Raw genomic sequence first — 20,898 nt, forward strand, 5'->3', positions numbered from 1 at the left:
GTATTTTTTTAAGCCTTTAAAAAAGTCTAAGAACTTTTTATGATAAACCTATAATTCTCGGTTTATCAAAATAAAGTTATTTTATATATATATATATATATATATATATAGAGAGAGAGAGAGAGAGAGAGAGAGTCAATATCAAATAAGAAGGAAATTTTTGGTAGGAAGGTAAGAAGTTTTTTTTCTACATATTTTTTTCGCGAACAAACAAAATGATTCATTAGATGATTCATTTGTAAGATGATTCACAAGAAAAAATTCTAAAAAAAAAACATCTCGATGATTCATTTATACAATGATTTTGTTGTTATTCACTAAAATTGTCACAAAAGTGAATTTTTTCTAAATTTATTTAAAAATGAATCATAAAGATGTTTTTTTGGGAATTTTTTCTTGTGAATCATCTTACAAATGAATCATCTAGTGATTCATTTCTTTTGTTCGTCAAAAAAATATGTAGAAAAAAAACTTCTTATCTTCCTACCAAAAAAATTTCTTACCGGATATATATATATATATATATATATATATATATATATATATATATATATATATAAAAGATTAGGTGAGAACTCATTTTAAAGTGAGGACTCGTAAGTGCTCTTTAAAAAATTGAAAAAAAAATACAAATCATAAAATCGCGCATAGATTGTCCGGGAGAAAAAAAAAATTGAATCATTAAAACTGAATCATGGATCATAATGATGCAAAATAAAAAATGAAAACTGAATCATTAATCAGTTTTAATGATGTAAAAAAAAATTCCAATTTTTTTTCCGAGACATAGATCTATGCTTAATTTTATGATTTGTATTTTTTTTAGATTTTTTCAATTTATTTAAAAAGTCTTCACGAGTTCTCACTTTATATATATATATATATATATATATATATATATATATATATATATATATATATATATATATATGATTTACTATTATATTTAAGTTGTATCAATATAAACCATCAAAGTGTGACAACTTTTTTATATCAACAAATTTGAGTTCTTATAACATGTTAAAAGTGTTAAGAGTAGAATACTTTGTCAATATTTTAGTGACTTTAGTGGGATGTTTAGTATCTAAAATTATCATTAAAACCATTAAATTTTTCCAAAATTTCATATTATGATAAGTTTCTTATAATAACACGTCAAAAAATAGTTGATATAATCTCTTTTCAAACTTGAATTGTTTTTATTGTTGAATCTAAAATACAATGGACCCTTATGCCAAGACATCGCTTATAAATTGTACAATTTTGAAGTCTTACAAAAAAATATCTTATGATTAGTACGTAAAAGAAAATAAAAATAAAAAAGATGATGGATATATTTGAAATGATTGATTAAATAAATAAAAAAACTGATTCCCATGTGGGTATCGTTGGTTAACGTCAGTGTTTTCTTGTAATCAGGATTGTGACTTGTGAACCACTTGATGTCTGCAACGTGTAATTTTAAATTAATTTTAATTTTGTTTTCCATTTAAGGGTAGGCCCATCACTAACTCTGTCCATTTTGGAAGCTTTCTGCTACTTGCCTTCTCCTCTCTCCATCACTTCTTTGATGCTTTTCAGATTTTGGTTCATTGTATTCATTTCTCTATCATATCTATCTTTTTCATCATTTTCATAAATCCCTTTTTTACTCAACAATAATAATAATAACATAACAACATCGTTAAATACCATGAAGATGATGTCAAACTCCTACTGCAAATCCAAATCATTACAACATTATTTATTGGTCCAGACTTGTCAATTACTGCTTCAAAAGAGGAGACTCCCTTACAACAATATATTTCAGTTCCTATTAAATATATTCTTTTCATCTTCACCTTTTGAAATTTTTTTTTTAAAAAAGTTGTTTACTACTTTAACAACCGATTAATACAAGAAAATCACTTGTTTAAATTTTGTATTCCTTCATTAGATCGATTATTCTATATGTTATAGTGTGTGTGTGTGTGTGTGTTTAAGGTACAAATTGAGTGAAACTGAACATGAAATGTGGAGCTAATTAACTATATATGTTATAGATTTGTATTTCTTTGTGGTGAGGTGGAATTTTGTACAAAATGTTATTGTTAAAATGTTAATGTTGTCATCCAAAATGGAAGCCTCCTATTGGTTTATAGGAATTGTTTGGAGATGGAAGCTTTAAAGTTGCTATAATCCCAGCAGCAAGAGCGCTTACAGAAGCAAGAACAAACGCCGGGACATTCCCTCCACCAAATAACGCGTCCCATGGGCCCGCACCAAGTGACACAATCATCTAAACATTATTATAAATACAAAATATATTTATTTATTATTATTATTTTTTGTTAAAATGTTTTCACATAAGTAATCCAAAATACCTGTGGTATTACAATTGCAAGATTCAAAACCCCAATCGCCAATCCTACAAACAAAACGAAACAAAAAAATTGAGTAATTAAAAATTTAAAATTTAAAATTAAAAATTAAAAATTAAAATTAAAAATTAAAAATTAAAATTAATTACCTTGGCCACCACCTGTATCAGCGGTTAGATCTGCGGTCATAGAGAAGGGAACACTGTAAGTTATCTGCAACAAACAGATACGGCGGTTAATTAGATCTGGTGATTCCATTCCTTTGTTGTGATTCCATTCCGATTACTTACAGCAAGAGGAAGGCCAAGAATGGCAAACACAACCAAAGAAGCATTTTTTATTGCTTCATTTCCTCCGATCCCTTGTGATTCCCCTAAAGAAATTAAAGTAATAATTGCAGTTCCCGCCATGCAAGCAAACACAGTAAAATTGCTTACTGCCCATAAATATTTCGAACCGATCCACAGACACATCGGCTCGATTAGAAACGAACTTATACCAAGAACCACCTGTCACAATATATTCCAGTATTTAAAAAAAAAAAAAAAAAAAAAAAAAAGTAATATTACTACATTATTATTGGTGTTTGATTTTGATTTTTGAGGTCTTACTGAGTTCAATAGCAAACCAAATGCACCTTCTCTTACACCTTCATCATAAGCTTTGATTTCAATAGCACTCCCCTTTGGGTCACCATGATACACCTCTCTACCCATCCAATCTGTATCAAAAAGAAAAAAAGGAAACCACGACAACTGCAAACATACACATAATCACATTAATAAATAAATATATAAATAAGTCTATTTTGTAATGATATAAGTATTTTTTTTTTTTTGTTTTTGAATTGAAAATTTAAACTTACCCAAGTAAGGGCCATTACGAGAAGGACAGAGTGCATTCCTAATGGTAAATGGCGTAAGCTGGTCAAAAGGTTGACCAGGACAGCTCCTGGACTGTCGCTAAAAGTCTCGACTTGATCTTTAGCTGCTGAGTCAGCGTTTCTGTCATTGGTGTCTAATTCGAAAACACTTTCGGGCATGTTTCCGACTTTGTGGTGGACTGCGTTTTTCCGGGGTTTTGATTCGGTGTGGTCAGGACTATGGTCGTGATGCGGTGGATCCTCGACAAGAGGGACAGCGTCTGATAATCTGAGATGCTGTTTTGGTGCTAATGGAACCTCTTTTGCAAAGTAGAGTGTCACCATTGTGCAAAACGTAAGAAAAATCTGTGTAAAAAAAAATCCATCAAAAAAAAGGTCTCATATAAAAAACATGTGTGGTGTTATTAAAACTCACTACTGCAACTAAAAAGGCTGCTTTTAGATTTCCACAAGCCTCACAACAAGCTCTGTTTGTCAAGAAAGGGAACCATCTGAAAATGGGAATTGTGTTATAAATCTTATAGTATTTAAAAATAAATGTTTAGTTTTATTGATTGAGGTTGATTGTAATTAAAATGTTTCATGGTTTTACCTATGCCAATTTCCACTAGCACCAGATGAAAACCCTAAAATGTTTCCAATTGCCATCCATGAGCAAAAAATAGCATTTGCTGAGTTTCTTTGATCAGGGCCTATTGGAAGGATTTTAAATATTAATATTTTTTTTATATTTTAAAAATCATGTTTTCTTAGTGTTTAACAGAGGGTATAGTAGTAAATACAACCTGCTAAATCAGCGAGAAGAGCTCGGGCAGGGCCCTAGAATTAGTAAGATAATTATTTGGATGTAAAATGTGATAGTTAAAAATGTGTTGATACACAAAAATAAATGAAAAAAAAAAAGAAAAAGAAAAACTTGCCTGAACTGTGTTGTTGGCAAGGTCCAACATCCAAAATCCTAAGATGAACACGAAAGCTGCTCTTGTACGAGTACCTTTGAATGTGCTGCAATATATAATATATATATATATATATATATATATATATATATATATATATATTAACTAGTTTATAAAATTATATTAATTTTATTTATTGTAACTATATTAAGGAGGATATAAAGAGGGGACCTGCAATGTTCTTTTGTATCTCCGAGGAAGTACCCGATGTCTGCAGAAAACCCGATAATTATGACCTAAAGTGCAAAGTCTAGTTTAGTGGAGATAAAAATATGGTTAATTAAGAAAGGTGGATATATAGATGGATGTTGTAATGTAATGCTCACAGCAAGTGATATCATGAGGGATCCGATTAAAATAAATGGTCGTCTTCTTCCATATTTTGAAGAGCATTTGTCACTCCAAATGCCAACACAAGGTTGAACCTGAAAGACAAATTATTTCAGGTTGGTTAATCACAAAATTAATATGACAACCAACCAGGATTTAATATGGGAGATTCCTTTTGGACCCTATTTATAGCTCAGGGTTATTGACAAGTTTATGAAAGAAACACACATTTGCATAAAATAAAGAGGCAACAACGGGCATTAAATATTTTGTAGAAGACCTTGACTTCAACCCGTGTGCTAGACTGCTAGGATTGTCTATTTTCACAAAGCCAATCTTGGAATGTCATTCGTACTTGTTGGGGAGAAATTCATCGCAAGAATGTAGCAACAAAGCATGAAGTTTTTGTTTTACTCTTATATTTCACTAGTTTTTATTTACAACATATAAATATTAAAACAGAGTAACCATAGTCTAATATTTGTTTTGTATTTTAATTATTAGTACAACAAAACTAGTGTATTCAAGCCTTCCTCCTTTGAGTGTTAAGATGCCACCAAATGTCTCGCATCGCCTACTGCATTGGTTCCAAAATCTCAGTCCTAACAAACCACTTAAAAGATCCTTGAATCTGAGACAATGTGGGAAACCACCCTTGATTTTATCAAACGTCTTCCCAGCTTTGACCTTGAGGACAAGGTCAATTTTGAAGAGGACCACAAGATTATGAGATCACATGAAGTTGTTATTGACATTCCTTTCAATTTAATTTCTTTTTATTTCATCCTACAACTTTAAATAATGTAAGAAGAAATCATGTTGGGATATGAAAAGTATTGCTTTGTTTTCTACACTCTCATCATCTTCTTCCTCCTCCTCAGGAGCTCAGCCTTGCTCAAAAGAGGCCTACCCCCTATAAGTCTTCCTGTCATGTCAATACCTCTCCAACTACTTTTGACAAGAATTGCCAACAACTATAGACTAGTAGTTGAAGGTACTAAATTTCCATTGATGTGAAATGTACAAAAAATTTATGATTAAGCAAGTAAAGTGGTGATTTCCTAAGGCAAAAAGTAGTGATACTAAAGCGAGTAAAGGAACCTTCTCAGAGCTCTATCCAAGGTTGTGTTATGATGTCGCAAGTATAGTGTAACTGAAATTTCATAAATAATGCATATTTCCTCATTTAGCCAAAAATCAATTTTAACTGTAAATTGTTCCAAAAGGTTCTCAAATAATTCACAGTGGACAGATTCCATTACCTCACTCCCTCTTTTCCTACTTTTTCCAGCACTTCTCACACGGGCACTCCATCTTATCTTTTGCAACTTCTTCTTGTAGGTTTATGTCCTTAAAAGAACTCAGATATAAGTTAATGTTACTATCTGTGAAAGAGCTATACCTAAGTTAAGTAATAGTTCATAGCCATGACGTGGAGAAAATGTAATAAGACAAAAAGAGTTGTGAACTAGCTAAATATACAGTATAACCAGCATAAACAAGAGTTGTCATTTGCATACCAACCATGTTAACAAAACAATCTTCATGTGTTATAAAGCAGTGGCATACTTCTGAAGTTAAAATGAAATTTAGATAAGTGAAAAGATGTTATTGTAACTTACCACAAGACCTGTAATAGGACCACAAAGCCAGATAAAGGAAGAGAATGCATGCCCTATTCCAAGTGTCTGTAACGAAAATAAAAGGAGGGGAATCAATAAGAAAGTAACAACAATAGAACAAGACATGCTAACATGAACATTGACAATTGACTATCTACATTTACATATTAGGCCTGGTCTTTTTAGCTTCAAACTGTAGGACTATTCCTATTAGAGTTATATCTAGTGATCAATTCCAGGCACAAAATATGATCAAGTATGAAGGCTTCCAACTACTCAAAGACTAAAGCACAAATCCATGAAGCAATTGTATCCAAAAGAAGTCAGAGTCATGATGGGTAGACAAGGAATAGGATTTACTGAATTCTAACATTCTCACCTGAAAACCAGGTACTTAAGTTCCTTCTGGCATCTACTTGCAACCATTTTTATCTTTATAAGTTAACATTGAATTCTAATATTTAAGTAAATACCAACATAACTCCCCAGAATGTATAATGAAGAGAAAAAAGGACTCAGCATTGTTGGTTTAAAGGGCTCCAAATCACCAAAACTACATTCACTCAAGCTACACTTGCTCAACGACATGACTACTTTGAGAAGACAGATAAATGCATCGACATACAACATACCAACACTCCCTGCGAGAAATATTCGAATTGCAAAAGTAAAAAAAGAAAAAACCTGAATGTAAGGCGTTAGAAGCGAGAGTTGCAGGGCCCATCCAAATTGAACACCGGCGGCAACAGTACAACTCAAAATCAACGTAATCAAGCTACAATTGTTGGTCGGTTGTCCTTGCGACGGAGAAGAAGAATTTGAGGCAATTCCATGGGGAAATACATTAGAAGTATCGGATTCCATGCGTCGATTAGCTTCCTCTTCGAATTTCATTATTTCAACCTCCGCGTCTGCATCATTCCTGAGGTTTTTGTAGGGCACACGGATCGACATTGAATCCATATTTTATTCAAATTCACATACATACATAACACATTGCGATGGATAATTGGATATAGACCTAATTCAATACGATTCCGTCGAGATGAACGAATTTCAGATCTGCGATTGTTGTAGAATTGCAACGGTCAGTAAGTCACGAACAATTGACGCAGCGTCAAAGTTGGCCGGGGGAAGGGGAGCTGATATTGTTATGGAACGGAGGAACATGAGACAGAGACGTGATGTTGGTAACACCGTTAATTTGTCTTCGTCAATAGGACTCGCGTTGACTTCCATTCCCCTACCCTTTAATATTCAATTTTTAAGTATTTTAATTTAAGATCTTATATTCAATTAAATTTATATATTATTATTTTTTGAAATAATAGTGAAATTATTAAATTGTGGACAATTTGAAGGTTAGGCTGTATTCCATTTGGTTAACAATATATGCGGGCGTTGTGTGTAGAAACGTAATCGAATATGAGGTCAAAATGTAAGGAGTTAATTGAATATGATATCAAAATATAAGAACTTTCTAAGAGATTTCTAAACGTGAAACCAGTTAATCTGAAAAATTGTCCATAACTGAATAATTTAACCGGTATTCCCGACTTAATAGAAAAAAGATAGGAGATTTCCCTTTAATTGAAAGACAAAATTTCATGATTGGTATGGAGGATTTTAAAATTTGGCATGTTAAGGATAATAATAATATTGAGAAGTGTTACAATGATAGTCTTTATGGTTTAGAAACCTCAAACGTTATAACTTTTAATTAGTTAATTTTTTTTTTAAATGACTAGTTTGTTCTTGGACCATATCTGAAATATACACAATACTACAAGGATCGTTGCAGAATCTTGTCTTATTTTAATTTTGTATTTTTTCAACTAATTTACATAAATATTGTTACCATATAAAAATTTAATATTATTTGATTTGGGTTTCATGAACCTAAATCAGATACGTCATCCGCACTTTGTTTAAACAGTATAAGATTAAATCGAAAAACAAACACCCAAAAGTATCTTCATTATTGAACACCATTGCTAGAGTCTAATTAAACATGAGTTAAGAAAACAATTTTAACTTTCAAAAGTTCAATCAAAAGTGATTGCCAAAATTACGGTTCCAAGCATCTTAAAATAATTATAAAAAAAAATGTATTAAAAATAAGTGTGATGGACAACATCTGCATCAAGACAATGTTTTAAGTGCCTTACATCACATGGCATTCTAAATGTCTTTTCTTAGTCTTCAACTCTACCTTTTAATCTGAGTACACATCAAAATAAGGTTAGACATGGAATTACTTAGTGAGTACATCGAAAGTTGACTTTTAGTTAGTGAGAAGGTGGCAACCTTTTAGTTGCTACTTGTGCGGTTTAAGAAAAAATTTGGACATCCAACAATGGTATTGTTTTATGTTAAGTGAGTTTATATTAGGTTTTTAGATATCAAAATCCACTATCCGAGCTTTAGGATATTTGGTTTTGAACACCCCTACTAATGAATACCGTAAAGATGGTCCCTAAAAATCAATTTTCATCATTTATAACTTTTCTCTTCTTATTGTTTGGGACGAGCAATGTTTAAAGTTTAAGGATGTATTTAGTGCTCGCTTTTTGATTACTAAATCATTTAAAACATCATTTTTAACCCCGAATTTTAGTTTTGAATGCTTTTAAGCATAAAATGGATCAGGTGAGTTGAATTGCATGCAAAAAATGGAGTATTTGAGGTATATCCGAATAATTGATTAGCAAGTTGTGGAAGGGCAAAGAGTTAGATGTTGAAGATACCGAGTCGAGGCAAACTACGATTAGCTAAAAAGACAGCCACTATCGAGTTTTTTGAGTAAGAGTTGCATGATCAGTGTTTTTACTTGAGCAAATCAAACATCTTATTGGGCACATTAGAAGAATCTCCTAATCTAATAAAACAGTACTAACTAGCCACGTGGCAGTGTCTCAGCTTCCCCCCCCCCCCCCCCCATCGAATTTTCCCGCTCATAACGTTAAGTTAATTTCCACATTTGCCCTTGAACGAAATTATTTGCTGTCCCTATTATTCTGCTCTTCCTCAGTCCTTAATTTCAGGATTTCGAATTTCAAATCTTCATATTATAATAAACCTGCATTAAAAATCACATAAAATCAGGAAGAAATTTTCAACTATATTTGGTATCTATATAATTCTATACAAACTTAGCCCTTAAAACATTAAAGACAATGTAACATCTTACCTTATATTTTGTAAACAACATAATCCTTTCAGTTTTTGAATTATATATTCACCGATTGTATCTCAGAATTTCTGCTTCGTAAAGAACATCTCACTTCTGCTTCGTATTCTTTCTGTTTCGATTGTATCTCAGAATTTCTGCTTCATGAAAGTTCAACCCATAAGGTTAGTCTTTACTCTTTATTCTATCGTTCATATTTCTACATTTATTTGCTTCTCCTTCATGTCTTCATGGTTTGTGTTTATATCGAACCTTCATTCTTATAAAATCTAATAGTTTATAACAATTCTCACAGTTATCAAACTGAATGTTGTTTCTACTACAAATGATTAATGCAAAAGTATTTTATTATTTCTTCCATTTAAGTCCCAAATGTAATTAATCGAAAAGCTCATTGTTTATGAGAAATATTACCTCATTCATTCCACCAGATTCTGTCCCAATGTGTCTTTCACACTCACAAGTAAGTTGAGCAACTTCCTTCTGTTGAAAAACTGTTTAACACTGTTTTTTCAGAGTTTTTTTACTATTACTTTCAGAATTATGCTTTATAAATCCCTTTAATAGTTGTTATGTTAATGATATGTTTGCAGGAGATGTCTCTAGGTAAGAAATTGTACCTAAAGAACATTGAGCAACTTGAAGACGATACCCATATCAAAGTCCGAATACTAAAAATATGGAACTTCATAAGAAATAATGTTGTTCTTTCAATGGAGATGATTGTCATTGATGAAGAGGTTCTTTGCCTAATTTTTTAAAAATATATTATTCAACTAATAGAATCTTTTTAATGCCTAAACTAATCACCTTTTTTTTAAAGGGTACCAAATACCAATCCCATGTATTTATTAAAATTTATAAATTTTAAATACAATGACAATGTTAATAAAATAAATATACTATTATTATATCTTTATCTTTCTTTCATAATAACTATAGTATCTTATTTTATTATGTAATTAAAATTATAACTCTATTTAAATTAATCAACTGTGGGTCTTAAACCTAGTAGGTTTAACTAAAAACGAGAACTCGTATTGTAGTGACTATCAAAAGCAGATTATGAGGTTTAACTAAAAACGAGATTGCAGCTAAACAAAGATGTGGGCTTGGGCTTGAGAGTCTAGATAGATCAAATGGGCAAAGCCCAATATCCTTACAAAGCTATACTCAATATCCAGAAGAGTGATGTTGAATTCTGATTATTTTCAAAATCCATAATTCATCATCTCTTGGCTCTTGTCATCAACACAGCCCTACATCACGCATCATCATCTGCTCCATGACAATTGCCAGCGCCATTATGCCATCATCTTCTCCACGCCACCATTGGCCAACACCCGCCATCATCTTCATCTCCACCGCCTAACCACCACCTGCGATAACATCCACCACCACAGCCGAACACAGGCGCCACCATCATCTTCACAGAAGCAGCAAAAGAGTTAGAGTGGGTGCTGAGTACGTTTCCTGGATTACATGCAAACAAAAGGTATATCAGGGGAGGGACGATTAGTGATCTGACTTCTTTTGTGGGCAGCTTGCACCATCCAAAGAGACAGGAGAGTTTTCTTTTCCAACTTCGATTTTTTTTTAATGCTTTTCAATTTGACAATTTGTGATGCTATTTGATTTTATTCTAGCTTTATTGAGTAACTATATGAATTTCACGTGCAATTGAAATTATGGTTTAAAATATTGACAACTTATAATATAAAAACGAATTTCACCTGTTGTGCAATTAAAATTATGCGTAAAAATAGTGACAACCATAATATAAAAGATAACTAAATTATTGTAATAAACTATAAAATAACATATAGCTTTTATAATAATATAAGATTTTGATATAAAACATTATCGTTAAATCATACTATAAAAAGACGTTTATTAGAATGTTGTAGGTTAAACAATAATATTAAATTAATAAAATGTGAATTCTTTCTATGAAGAAAAATATGTTTCTTTTGAAATTGAACTCAGATTTTTAAATACATCAATTTATCATACCCCATGATTATTATAATCTCAAATAAAACATGTAATTAATTAGAGGTGTCCATAAGTTGCTAATGAAATTTAAACACTATTTTTATATTAACTTTCATTATTTGACGTGTGTAGAAGCCTTTATATGCTTTTTACAAGGGAACTGATTTTTCAACTGAAGCTTTTTATTAATCCACTGATAAATTAATTTATGGACAATTATACCCTTAGACCTATTTTAGTTTTAGTTTACTGAGGAGAGAAAAATTCAACTGTTTAATGCTACGTGACTCGTCGATTACATCAATTTGTATTCTAAATCTCACGAAAAAATTAGCCCCTTCTCCTTATTCTTCCTAATCATTCAGAACTACTCCATAAAATCACTAAAATATCCATTAATCACTAGGATCTCAGACTGCTTTTAACTTTGTCTCTTCGACTGCTTTTAACTTTGTCCATCATTATAAATCTTTGAAGTCCTTCAACAACGATTATTCACTTCAAAACCATGCTCAGATGCTCAAGTTCATACCGCTATTTCTTTTTATTTTGGAATTACAAACACTATTCTGCATACCCAACGCCATTGAATTTCTCAAAGACATCTCGCTTGTGAACTTCCATCTTATCTGGTGCGTCCCCAAATCAAACCCTAGACATGATTACGAGCATCTTTCACGTCTTCTCACGAGATTATAGTTGAAGGCAACAGTCATAACCATGTTTTTGTTTGAAAGAAGTGTTCATGTGCTAATTCGCCGATTCATAACGACTTGACGAATACTTTGAGAGAAAGTGAGAGAAACTTGCAGATCTGTTTCTCTTATGGAAGTTTGGCCTATCAGACGAATTTCTCTTAGCCGATGTGTGTGGTTTCGTTGCAGTTGTTTTGTGGATGTTCCAATGAACTATGGAATTACATGATGAGTTATGTGATGAAGGAAGGAGATAACATCGAATTGTTAGTTAGCAGGGTTGGTGTTATATGGATAGCATCGAGATCATTAATGTGATTGATAATCCCGATAAAATCACCATTGCCTTTATGGTTCTCAACCCTAAAAGAAAGCAAGAAAACGCAAGTCACGCAATGGCTGAAGAATAGGATGGTATGCGCTTTTTTTTGGGATAAAAAGAGAGAACGTATGGTTTGGATGTTTCTCTCTTCAATATCGTAAACCAAAAATAAAATGAGTTCAAGGGTATAATTGTCCATGAATTATACTCTCAGTGGATGGATAGAAATATGTCGTGGAAAAATCAGCTCCCTTTTTACAAATAACAAATCGATCAAAATTTTGTCTATTTATTTATTTTACTAATAAAAATCCAAGTCTTAGTGCTAATATTGTTGGATTAGGTGTCTAAGCCCATAATTATTTTGATATGTACTTGACCCGATTGTAAGCATGGTCCTTTTGGGTTGCCTTCACTATAGCAACTGATAGGATGGACTAAGGAGAAAGAGGATTAATTATAATTTATTAATATATTATATGATTAATATATTAAAAGAGAAATCATATTATTTAATTAATAATTAGTCAAGAATTAATAAGAATTAATTTTGTAGCTAAAAGAGATTAATTAAATAAAGGGGACTGATATTGTAATTATAAGATAGTTGCATAAATGGGCTAATGGACTCCATAGAAGTTGGAGTGGACGAAATCTATGGGGAAACCCATTAGAATTCGTCCAAGGCTTCTTCAGAGGGAGTCCATGGGCTGCTTAAGGCCTATGCAGTCAGATTAGGGTTTCCTGGTTGAAAACCCTAATAGCCTACCTATATAAGGAACCCATAAGGCCCCAAAAACGTGGTGAAGTAATCCCTAAGGGTTCTAGGATGTTTTTCGTACCTCCTCCCTCTCTCTCCTTGCTCATCTTGTTGCTCATGGTGTTTGTGAATCCATTAGAGGTGCAACATTTGAGGCACTAAGCTTTCAAATGTCAAGATCAAGAGGAATTGAGATTGTTATTGCTACATAACAATCAAGGTAAGATCTAAACCCTAATTCATATGTTAATTCGTTTATTGTATGCTAGATCTAGGGTTTATGAGCTTTGGATGATTATTGCATGTTCATTAGACAAACTAGATCCAAAGCTTTAGGGTTTGCATGTACACTATATGATTGATGTAGTATTCAAAACCCATAAGTGGTATCAGAGCCTAGGTTGTTTGTATAATTTATTTTATGCTAATCTGAATTGTTCAAAGTTGAAAATTTTTCGTTTTTGCTTTCTGCCTGTTCACCACGAGGTGGTGTCGGGTCAGATGGCAGATTTTTCGGATTTTTGGCCTTAATTAGGTTAGGATAATTACCATAAGTTGTTTTAATTGATTAAATCGTTTTTTAATATGGTAATGAATATCCTCATCTAATTGAAGGATAATTGTCAAATTTTAAGATAATTACAAGATTATATGATATATTAGTTATTTGTAAAATTTGATTTGTTTTATCTTGCCAAATTAAATTGAATTGTGTCAAATTTAGATAATCACTAATTATTTGATTAATTGAATTATTTGTAATTTGATCTAGGAAGTTTTGAAAAGATTCAAAACTTGCTCTCAAGTTCTGGAATTTAAAATTTTTATTAAAAGTTTAATTTTGAAATATTTAAATTCTAATCCCTAAAGTTTAGAAAAAGTTTCAAAATTTGTCCTCAAGTTTTGGAATTTAACATTTAATTAAAAGGTATTAATTTTGAAAATAATAAATTCTAAACCCTAGTATTTTGAAAAAGTTCAAATTACACCCTTATGGTTTTATTAAATTAATTAAATGTATAATTAAAAGAGAGTTAATAAATCCATAATGATATGGTTTGTATTTAATTAAATTAAAAGTATAATTTTCTTAAATTAGACCACATAATATTTTAAAAGTGTAAAATACACCCTTATACTATATAAAATTAAAACTCTAATATATTATATATGTATAAGTAAAGAGTCAGTCTTACCGTTAGTAGGCCACATTCACGAAGCTGGTCTCTAAGGGGTGTTTAAGGAAATTGTATATAAAATGGCGATTGAATGGGTATCCATTCTTACCCACCGCACTCTTGACTAGTGGAGCGTCGTTAGCCGAACGGGTAGGATAGGACACAACCTTCCATTATAAGTATAATGAAGTACGAAGTAACTAAACACTTTTATAAATTCCCAAATCTTAGTTAGTTTAGGAAAAATGTGGAGTTGGTGCTATTCCATGAAATTACACTTTCTACCCTTGCTAAGACGTTAGTGGAGCATGTGTGGTTAGCCGGCACACTAAATGGGCTCTAAGCAAAAGTGGCAAAGGGTGATTCGATGTTTATCATAGATCGATGGAGCGTGTGTGGTTAACCAGCACGTCGATTAGGTGACTATAACATTAGGGGCACCATGTATATTTGCATGGTTATCCACAACTTGTTTGTGATCCTCGGCATCCCAGTCACAAACGAAAGGCACACTCGAGATTTAAACATGCTATTGAAAAGTTCAATGAACCTCAAAAGATCTAGGAGTTTCAATTCATTTAAAACTTAATTTTCAATTTTCGTTTTTCATGGTGGTAATTGGTAAATCGTCATTTACCTACCTTCAAATGTTCTGCAATTTGGATTACGACATTCCTCTTCTATATTGTAGGATATTGTGTTGGATCCTAGCCTTGATATTTCATTTAGGTGTTATATCAAGGATTCCAATCAAATCACTTGAATTTCTCCCGTTTTGTAGATGTCAAAGTCTAACAACTATGGTCTTCCTGAATCCGTTGGAAAAAGATTTTCATATGAAGATGATGTTCCACAATTGGATTGTGGAAATGGAAATCATGCTTCACTTCCTCCACCTCCTCCAATAATTCTCCCTGACCCACATGTTCGAAGACTTGAAATGTTCAAGGTCACTCAAGCCCTATTGGCGAAAAGACACGAAGATGGAAGTCGGTATGCGCTCATGTCTTGGATATGAAGTTGCATATTGATAGACTGGGAATGTTGGGCGTCCTTGTCTCAAGGAAGTTGGTTGTTGACTTGGCTCTTCAGTCACTTCCCGAATCATATAGTGAGTTCATTAGAGAGTACTATATGATGGACCACGACATAACCCTCATTAATTTGACTTATTTTCTTATTGCTACTGAATCAGCGATGATTTGGCGCACTGGTCAAGAAAATTTGTCTGGTAAATCAATGTCCTATCCTTCTATGGAAAATGGCAACATTAGAAGTCCAAAAAAGTTTTCACTATGCAAGAGAAAAGCTAAGTCTGAGATAGTCTCATGTACCATTCCAGAAGAATCCATATGTTTCTACTGCCAAAAGAGGGGGGCATTGGTTACGAAGCTGTCCTGACCACCTGAGAGAACTAAGAAATGGGAGAGTGAAGATGTATTACTTCGCTTCAGGTAAAATCCACTATCTAACTCTATTAAGTTCCTATTTGGAGATTTTTAATACATGATGTGATAAGATTGGATTTTGATGTGTTGTAGGATCGAAGAAAATAGAGGAAGCTTAAAGGAAGAAGTGAGCTGAGTCTGATCGCGAAGAAATGAATTTCGATCGCATGATTCGATGATCGAATTTTTGGAGCTGCTACTTTTAGAGTTATGATAGATTGTTTATGAATATGAAATAACATAGTTTTCATTTGAATTTGCATTGTAAGGACAAGTTTTTCCGCACCTTTTATAAATAAAATAAATTTTGGTTTTTATCTTATTTATAATTCCTTGCAATGGCATGTATGAAAATTGATGTTTATGTATTTCTATTTTTATCAATATTGAAATGGATGTGATTCTTAGTTATGTTATTTGTGGTAATGTCGAGAATTTACCAAATAAGGAAAGATTCTTGTCGCCTGAGTTTCAATTGGACAGAAACTTGGAATCATACTTGTATTGTATGATGAATGAGAACCTTCATATTTGGAAAAGTAAGACTTATTCTTTGACAAAGAGTCAAGTGAAGGACTAAGAGAACTGCTACACAATGTTGTGTACTGGTCAAGTCCACCACAAATAACAATAAGATTATTCGTCATGATTTACCAAAAGTCTAGTAAATGTGGTTATGCTTACAAGATTAAGTATGATTTTGAATCATTGAAAAGTTTCAGTGAATGGCAGAACGAATAAGAAGAATCAATAAGGTAGAAAGATAAAAGTGTCTCTAATCTAAAAAGATGGGAGAGTACATTTGTATCATGTTTTATGCTTGTCTCATTGATTGTGAAACCATATCACAATTGATCCTCTAAGTAAATCTTACTGCACTAGTATGGCTAAGAAGAGGAATCGGAAGTTGTTGAAATGGTTAAATCAATAGGTGAATCATACTTCGTTCCAATATCAAGTCTTAGAGTCATACTCCAAGATTGTGACTTGAGTGACACATCTTAAGAAGTTTTGACACACTCATCAAATGTGGAGTAGAAAAATATTTTTCTTACTCTTGCACATTTGAAATTGGTAAGTTGTGATGTCTTGGATAAGACAAAGACCAATTAACACCAATTGTGTGTAGTGGTTTGTCTTGATAAGAATCCGCACTAACTCTTGAATATTTGTTTGTCAAGAAATGTTTCTTAACATGAGAATCTTATATGTCAAGAGGTCAGTGGGAGTCTAAATGGTCTTGAAAAAGGTTCAAGAACTAATCAAGAGTAAACCTAATGGACACTAGCGTACGACTTGAGGTTGTAACCTATTGTGTTGACAGAAAAAATTTATTTCTATGCCATTCCAGTAAAGTTATGCATATAAGTTCTACAAGTTCTCAATTGACTACATAAGGGCAAACACCTTGTTCAATGAAAGTACATTGACTAGTATAGGTGAGCTGCTAAATAACTTGGAAGCAATGGTGGGACCCTTGATGGAAAGAAATTAAGAATGAACAAGTTCTGTCCATAAGAGTCTGGATTTATCACAAACATTATCTTACGAATATGGTTATGACAAAATTCACATGGATAGGAACAAATACACCATAAAATCTAAGTGTCATACGGTTTCTCTCCTTCATGAAAATGATTGTGAGGAAATGCTTTCACTAGGAGAGATTTTAAGGAGATAGCGATTGTGTAAATTACATTCTCAAATTTGATTACGATTACGACATCCCTCTTCATAGTTCAAACTGTGAGACTTGACAATTAGTTTAAACATTTAACACTTATTGCTATAAGTGCTGAAATTGTTTAGACACATATATGAGCTATCTAAGGAAAGGTGTATGAGTTTGAGAAGCTTAGATAAAGGCTTATCAAAGCATATCGAATTAGAAATATGAACTTTGGAAGTCAATAAATATTGATTTCTAGAAGTCCAACTATTTTCTGAATACGTGTCAATGCTAGGGGAGCATAAATGTTATGCTGGTATGGATATAATTATCATGTTAGTGGGAGCATGATTATTATTTTACGTGTTGCAAGTTAGCAACATTAATTATAGAAAAACAAAAGTTTCACGTTGCAAGTTGCAGGGGTTGAAAAGTTGTTTTGCTATAATTAAGGGAGGGAATATTATACTTCGTTTCGAAATCTAAAAGCTTGGATCGAGAAATTTTAATCAAATTTAGTCAAAGGACATATATGGATGTTATGATGAAAATATTCAACTTAAAAGGATTCTATATATGGCAATATTATAGCATGGAACTCATAAAGTATCACGTTTTTCATTGTGAATCGTGTCCCATACGCTTCGGGTATAGGATCGATAGCATATGCTGTAGTATTCGACCGTTCTAAAATTTTCCAAATACCTAGGGCATTAAGAGGGAAAAGGGACTAGAACCGGATTTGACTGAAATAATTAAACAATTATCAAGTACAATATAAGGTTCGCAAAGGATTGGTCACTTGTGGGCAGTTGGAAATATAGTAACGAATGAACCATAATGACATTATTATGATTAGGTATGATTCTATTACTAATGAGTTGTCGTATGGAAAATATGGAAATGTTTCCATATTGGGAGTTGGATATCGAGAATCTATGCAGGAAGGATGTTCAAAGGGATGTACTTTGAATGTGAGACTTCATATCTATGGAATTGACTTGTAGCAATCTCCAATAAAGCACTTTGTAATATCATTGGCAAAGTCTTGGTGGCTTTGGTGCTGTGACATTACGAAAGGATCGTTGCATAAAATGTTAGAATCTAAACATATTCTAATAGTGACAAGAATTTTGTGTTCTTACACTAATGGTAAGGCTTAGGGATTGTGAAATGAGCATCATTGGAAATGTTTTCAATTGATCTATTTCACCATGTATGGACCATAGGTAAACAGAGTGTGCATGTTTGGTGCATGGGACAGTTGTTGTTATAATTCGAGTAATAAGTTGATTATCCGAAACATTATACAATGAATAATGTGTAATCAATATGGTGACTAAATAAAAAGGAGTTTTATTTATACTCAAAAGTTTGGGGCCATATTGGATTCGATTATTGTTGTGTTTCACTTTGCATGTTTTGACTTCCTGAATAATAAGATTATTCGAACGTTCCATGGTCGCTCATACTTTGGGAGTAGGTATGAAAGAAGATTGTCATGAATTGATTTGTAGATTGTCTAAAGTGTATTAGACATAACAAAGGTTTGTTGTAACATTCATGAGTGCTTATGAATATGATTTGAACATTGGATTAAACCCACACTCACTTGGATCGCTTCATGGATTTTATCACAAGTGATTTGTGAGACGATAATATCTTATATTCTTGAAACTAAGAAGTGTGAGATGTATTCTGCAAGTCGGTTGCACATGATAATATGTAAACACACCAGTAACTTGGTGTTATAAAACATATTGGTGTGTGTGATTTGATGAGTAGGTACAAGCGAGCATTGAGTCAAAGTTTATCCATTCCTTTTACTTAAAGTGGGATAAAAGGAACATATGTGGGCCCCTCGATGATTTAGTGATGACACCCTAAGTGCTTGGCCAAGTCGAGACTAAGTTGATGTGTTCAATTGTAGTTTGCTGACAGTCATTATAAATCAGAAACCAGGAAACAACACATAGACTGAGAGAATGATTATAATCTATGTCTCATGTCTATACGATATCTAGAATGGAGGAATATATGATCCCTTATCTAAAGGATACGTTTCTGATATGATCAGAGTTCGACGTCGGCTTTTGAAAGCTATGATTGCTGATCAGGTTCCGAAGTCATACGCAATATAGTTATCAGTCTTATCCAAGTGGGAGACTGTTGGATTAGGTATCTAAGCCCATAACTATTTTGGTATATACTTGACCCGATTGTAAGCATGGTCCTATTGGGTTGCCTTCACCATAGAAATTGATAGGATGAACTAAGGAGAAAGAGGATTAATTATGATTGATGAGTTAATAATAAACTCGATGATCGATTAGATCTTCGTAACAGGTAAGTGATGAACGTAAAAACAGTAAACAAAACACAAATATGAATCAAAATGTGTCGAATGATTAGATTACTCGATCCTCAGCAGAGCCCGACTAAGAACTTCCACTGTAGAGGATTCTAGGGTTACAAAATAAGAACAATGATATTGCTGAACAATACTTTTCTAATCGATACTAATCATCATTTGTTCTAGGATGCATGCAAGCATCTATTTATATTAAACCCTACAAAACTCACGGACGGACAGGCCCATACCGGAGATATATAATGGACTAGCTAACGAGCCCAATAGACGCAACACAAAAGACGACCCAACAATCTCTCCCTTTGCGTCAATTTGGAGCGAGACTACTTTTTCTTCTTGCTTGGGCAGCAGCGGGAACCTTCTTTGTTGTATCAAACAGACATGAGATCAGTGCAAGGATAGTCTGTCTGAACCGAATGTACCATTGAATCATATCATCAAAGTACTTTATATCATCCGCTGTGTTCTGCTTGCATCGATGGATGATCCCTAAAACGTATTCCAAACAGGCAGTGGTGTAGAGATGTTTGTCTGCCAAGGCGGAAAGACATTTTTGTCCTTCGTTCCTGGTAAACATGACGGAGTTTCTCTTTGGGTCAATCTTCCCCATCTGCATCATGTTGAGATCACTGGCAGAGCCAACAGGAGATATGGTAGGTTTCTTCTTGAACACGCTCGCTATCTCCTGATCCATCAGAGCAACTTCCATGATATAGCATACAAGCATCCTCTTAAAGTGGTCGATGATCGGACCATATTCTGCTTCGTTTGTAAGAAGGATGTTGTGCAAGATAATCCAGTCATGGGGATTAAGGTTGGGAAGATCTGCAAGTGAGATGGCATGTTCGGTCTTGGCAGATCCCCGTAGTACCTTGAACCGAACATTGGTGAAGTTGCCTTCCCTGTACGGCTTTAGGACCCGAACATTGACGATTTTCTGAGTGCTCCAAGTTTGGTATTGGGGTTGAGCTGCAATCAGATAAAATTCGACTCAGTCCCGATCAACCTTTGGATGAGGATGAGGGAACTCAGCAATGTTGGAAAAGGCATGAAAAATAAACGCCTTTCGGGTCAGTGGCATGTCGAACTGAGAGTCGACGGTGTTAGAACGATCTA

The 20,898-nt window shown here is 33.1% G+C and overlaps 1 protein-coding gene and 1 long non-coding RNA gene across 4 annotated transcripts; both read right to left on the reverse strand.

The window, feature by feature from the left end:
* Positions 1-1,733: 1,733 nt before the first annotated feature.
* Positions 1,734-7,369, reverse strand: LOC145092570 (sucrose transport protein SUC3-like). 3 transcript variants are annotated; one of them, XM_079030518.1, is made up of 15 exons: positions 7,176-7,369; positions 6,839-7,076; positions 6,155-6,220; positions 4,529-4,627; positions 4,374-4,438; positions 4,164-4,248; positions 4,029-4,062; positions 3,836-3,935; positions 3,659-3,734; positions 3,226-3,588; positions 2,972-3,115; positions 2,651-2,869; positions 2,510-2,573; positions 2,364-2,407; positions 1,734-2,278 (listed from the first exon to the last, which is right to left on the reverse strand). In XM_079030518.1, exons 2-15 carry the CDS (start codon positions 7,046-7,048, stop codon positions 2,108-2,110), a joined length of 1,740 nt encoding a protein of 579 aa, XP_078886644.1. In that variant the 5' UTR covers positions 7,049-7,076; positions 7,176-7,369; the 3' UTR covers positions 1,734-2,107. The 3 variants fall into 3 exon arrangements, with proteins under 3 accessions (XP_078886644.1, XP_078886643.1, XP_078886645.1); XM_079030517.1 differs by having other exon boundaries at positions 6,839-7,369; XM_079030519.1 differs by lacking the exons at positions 6,155-6,220; positions 6,839-7,076; positions 7,176-7,369 and adding an exon at positions 5,795-5,874 and having other exon boundaries at positions 1,737-2,278.
* A 1,724-nt stretch (positions 7,370-9,093) lies between these two features.
* On the reverse strand, positions 9,094-10,157 carry LOC145094502 (uncharacterized). The gene is made up of 3 exons (XR_013703386.1): positions 9,759-10,157; positions 9,345-9,481; positions 9,094-9,233 (listed from the first exon to the last, which is right to left on the reverse strand). It is a non-coding gene; the product is annotated as an uncharacterized LOC145094502 (long non-coding RNA).
* Between the last annotated feature and the right edge of the window lie 10,741 nt (positions 10,158-20,898).

The sequence above is a fragment of the Lactuca serriola genome, chromosome 3 (genome assembly GCF_051521515.1).
Source record: "Lactuca serriola cultivar US96UC23 chromosome 3, Lser_US96UC23_V15, whole genome shotgun sequence".
In the NCBI taxonomy this organism is placed as follows: domain Eukaryota; kingdom Viridiplantae; phylum Streptophyta; class Magnoliopsida; order Asterales; family Asteraceae; genus Lactuca; species Lactuca serriola.

What these genes read in the sequence shown, in the direction of transcription:
- LOC145092570 (XM_079030517.1), bottom strand. Translation starts at nt 7,117, where the DNA reads ATGGATTCAATGTCGATCCGTGTGCCCTACAAAAACCTCAGGAATGAT. An exon ending in CCCTCATGATATCACTTGCT is followed by an intron (nt 4,439 to 4,528) that starts GTGAGCATTACA and finishes TTTGCACTTTAG; the next exon opens with GTCATAATTATCGGGTTTTC. An exon ending in TGATACAGGTGGTGGCCAAG is followed by an intron (nt 2,408 to 2,509) that starts GTAATTAATTTT and finishes TTTTGTTTGTAG; the next exon opens with GATTGGCGATTGGGGTTTTG.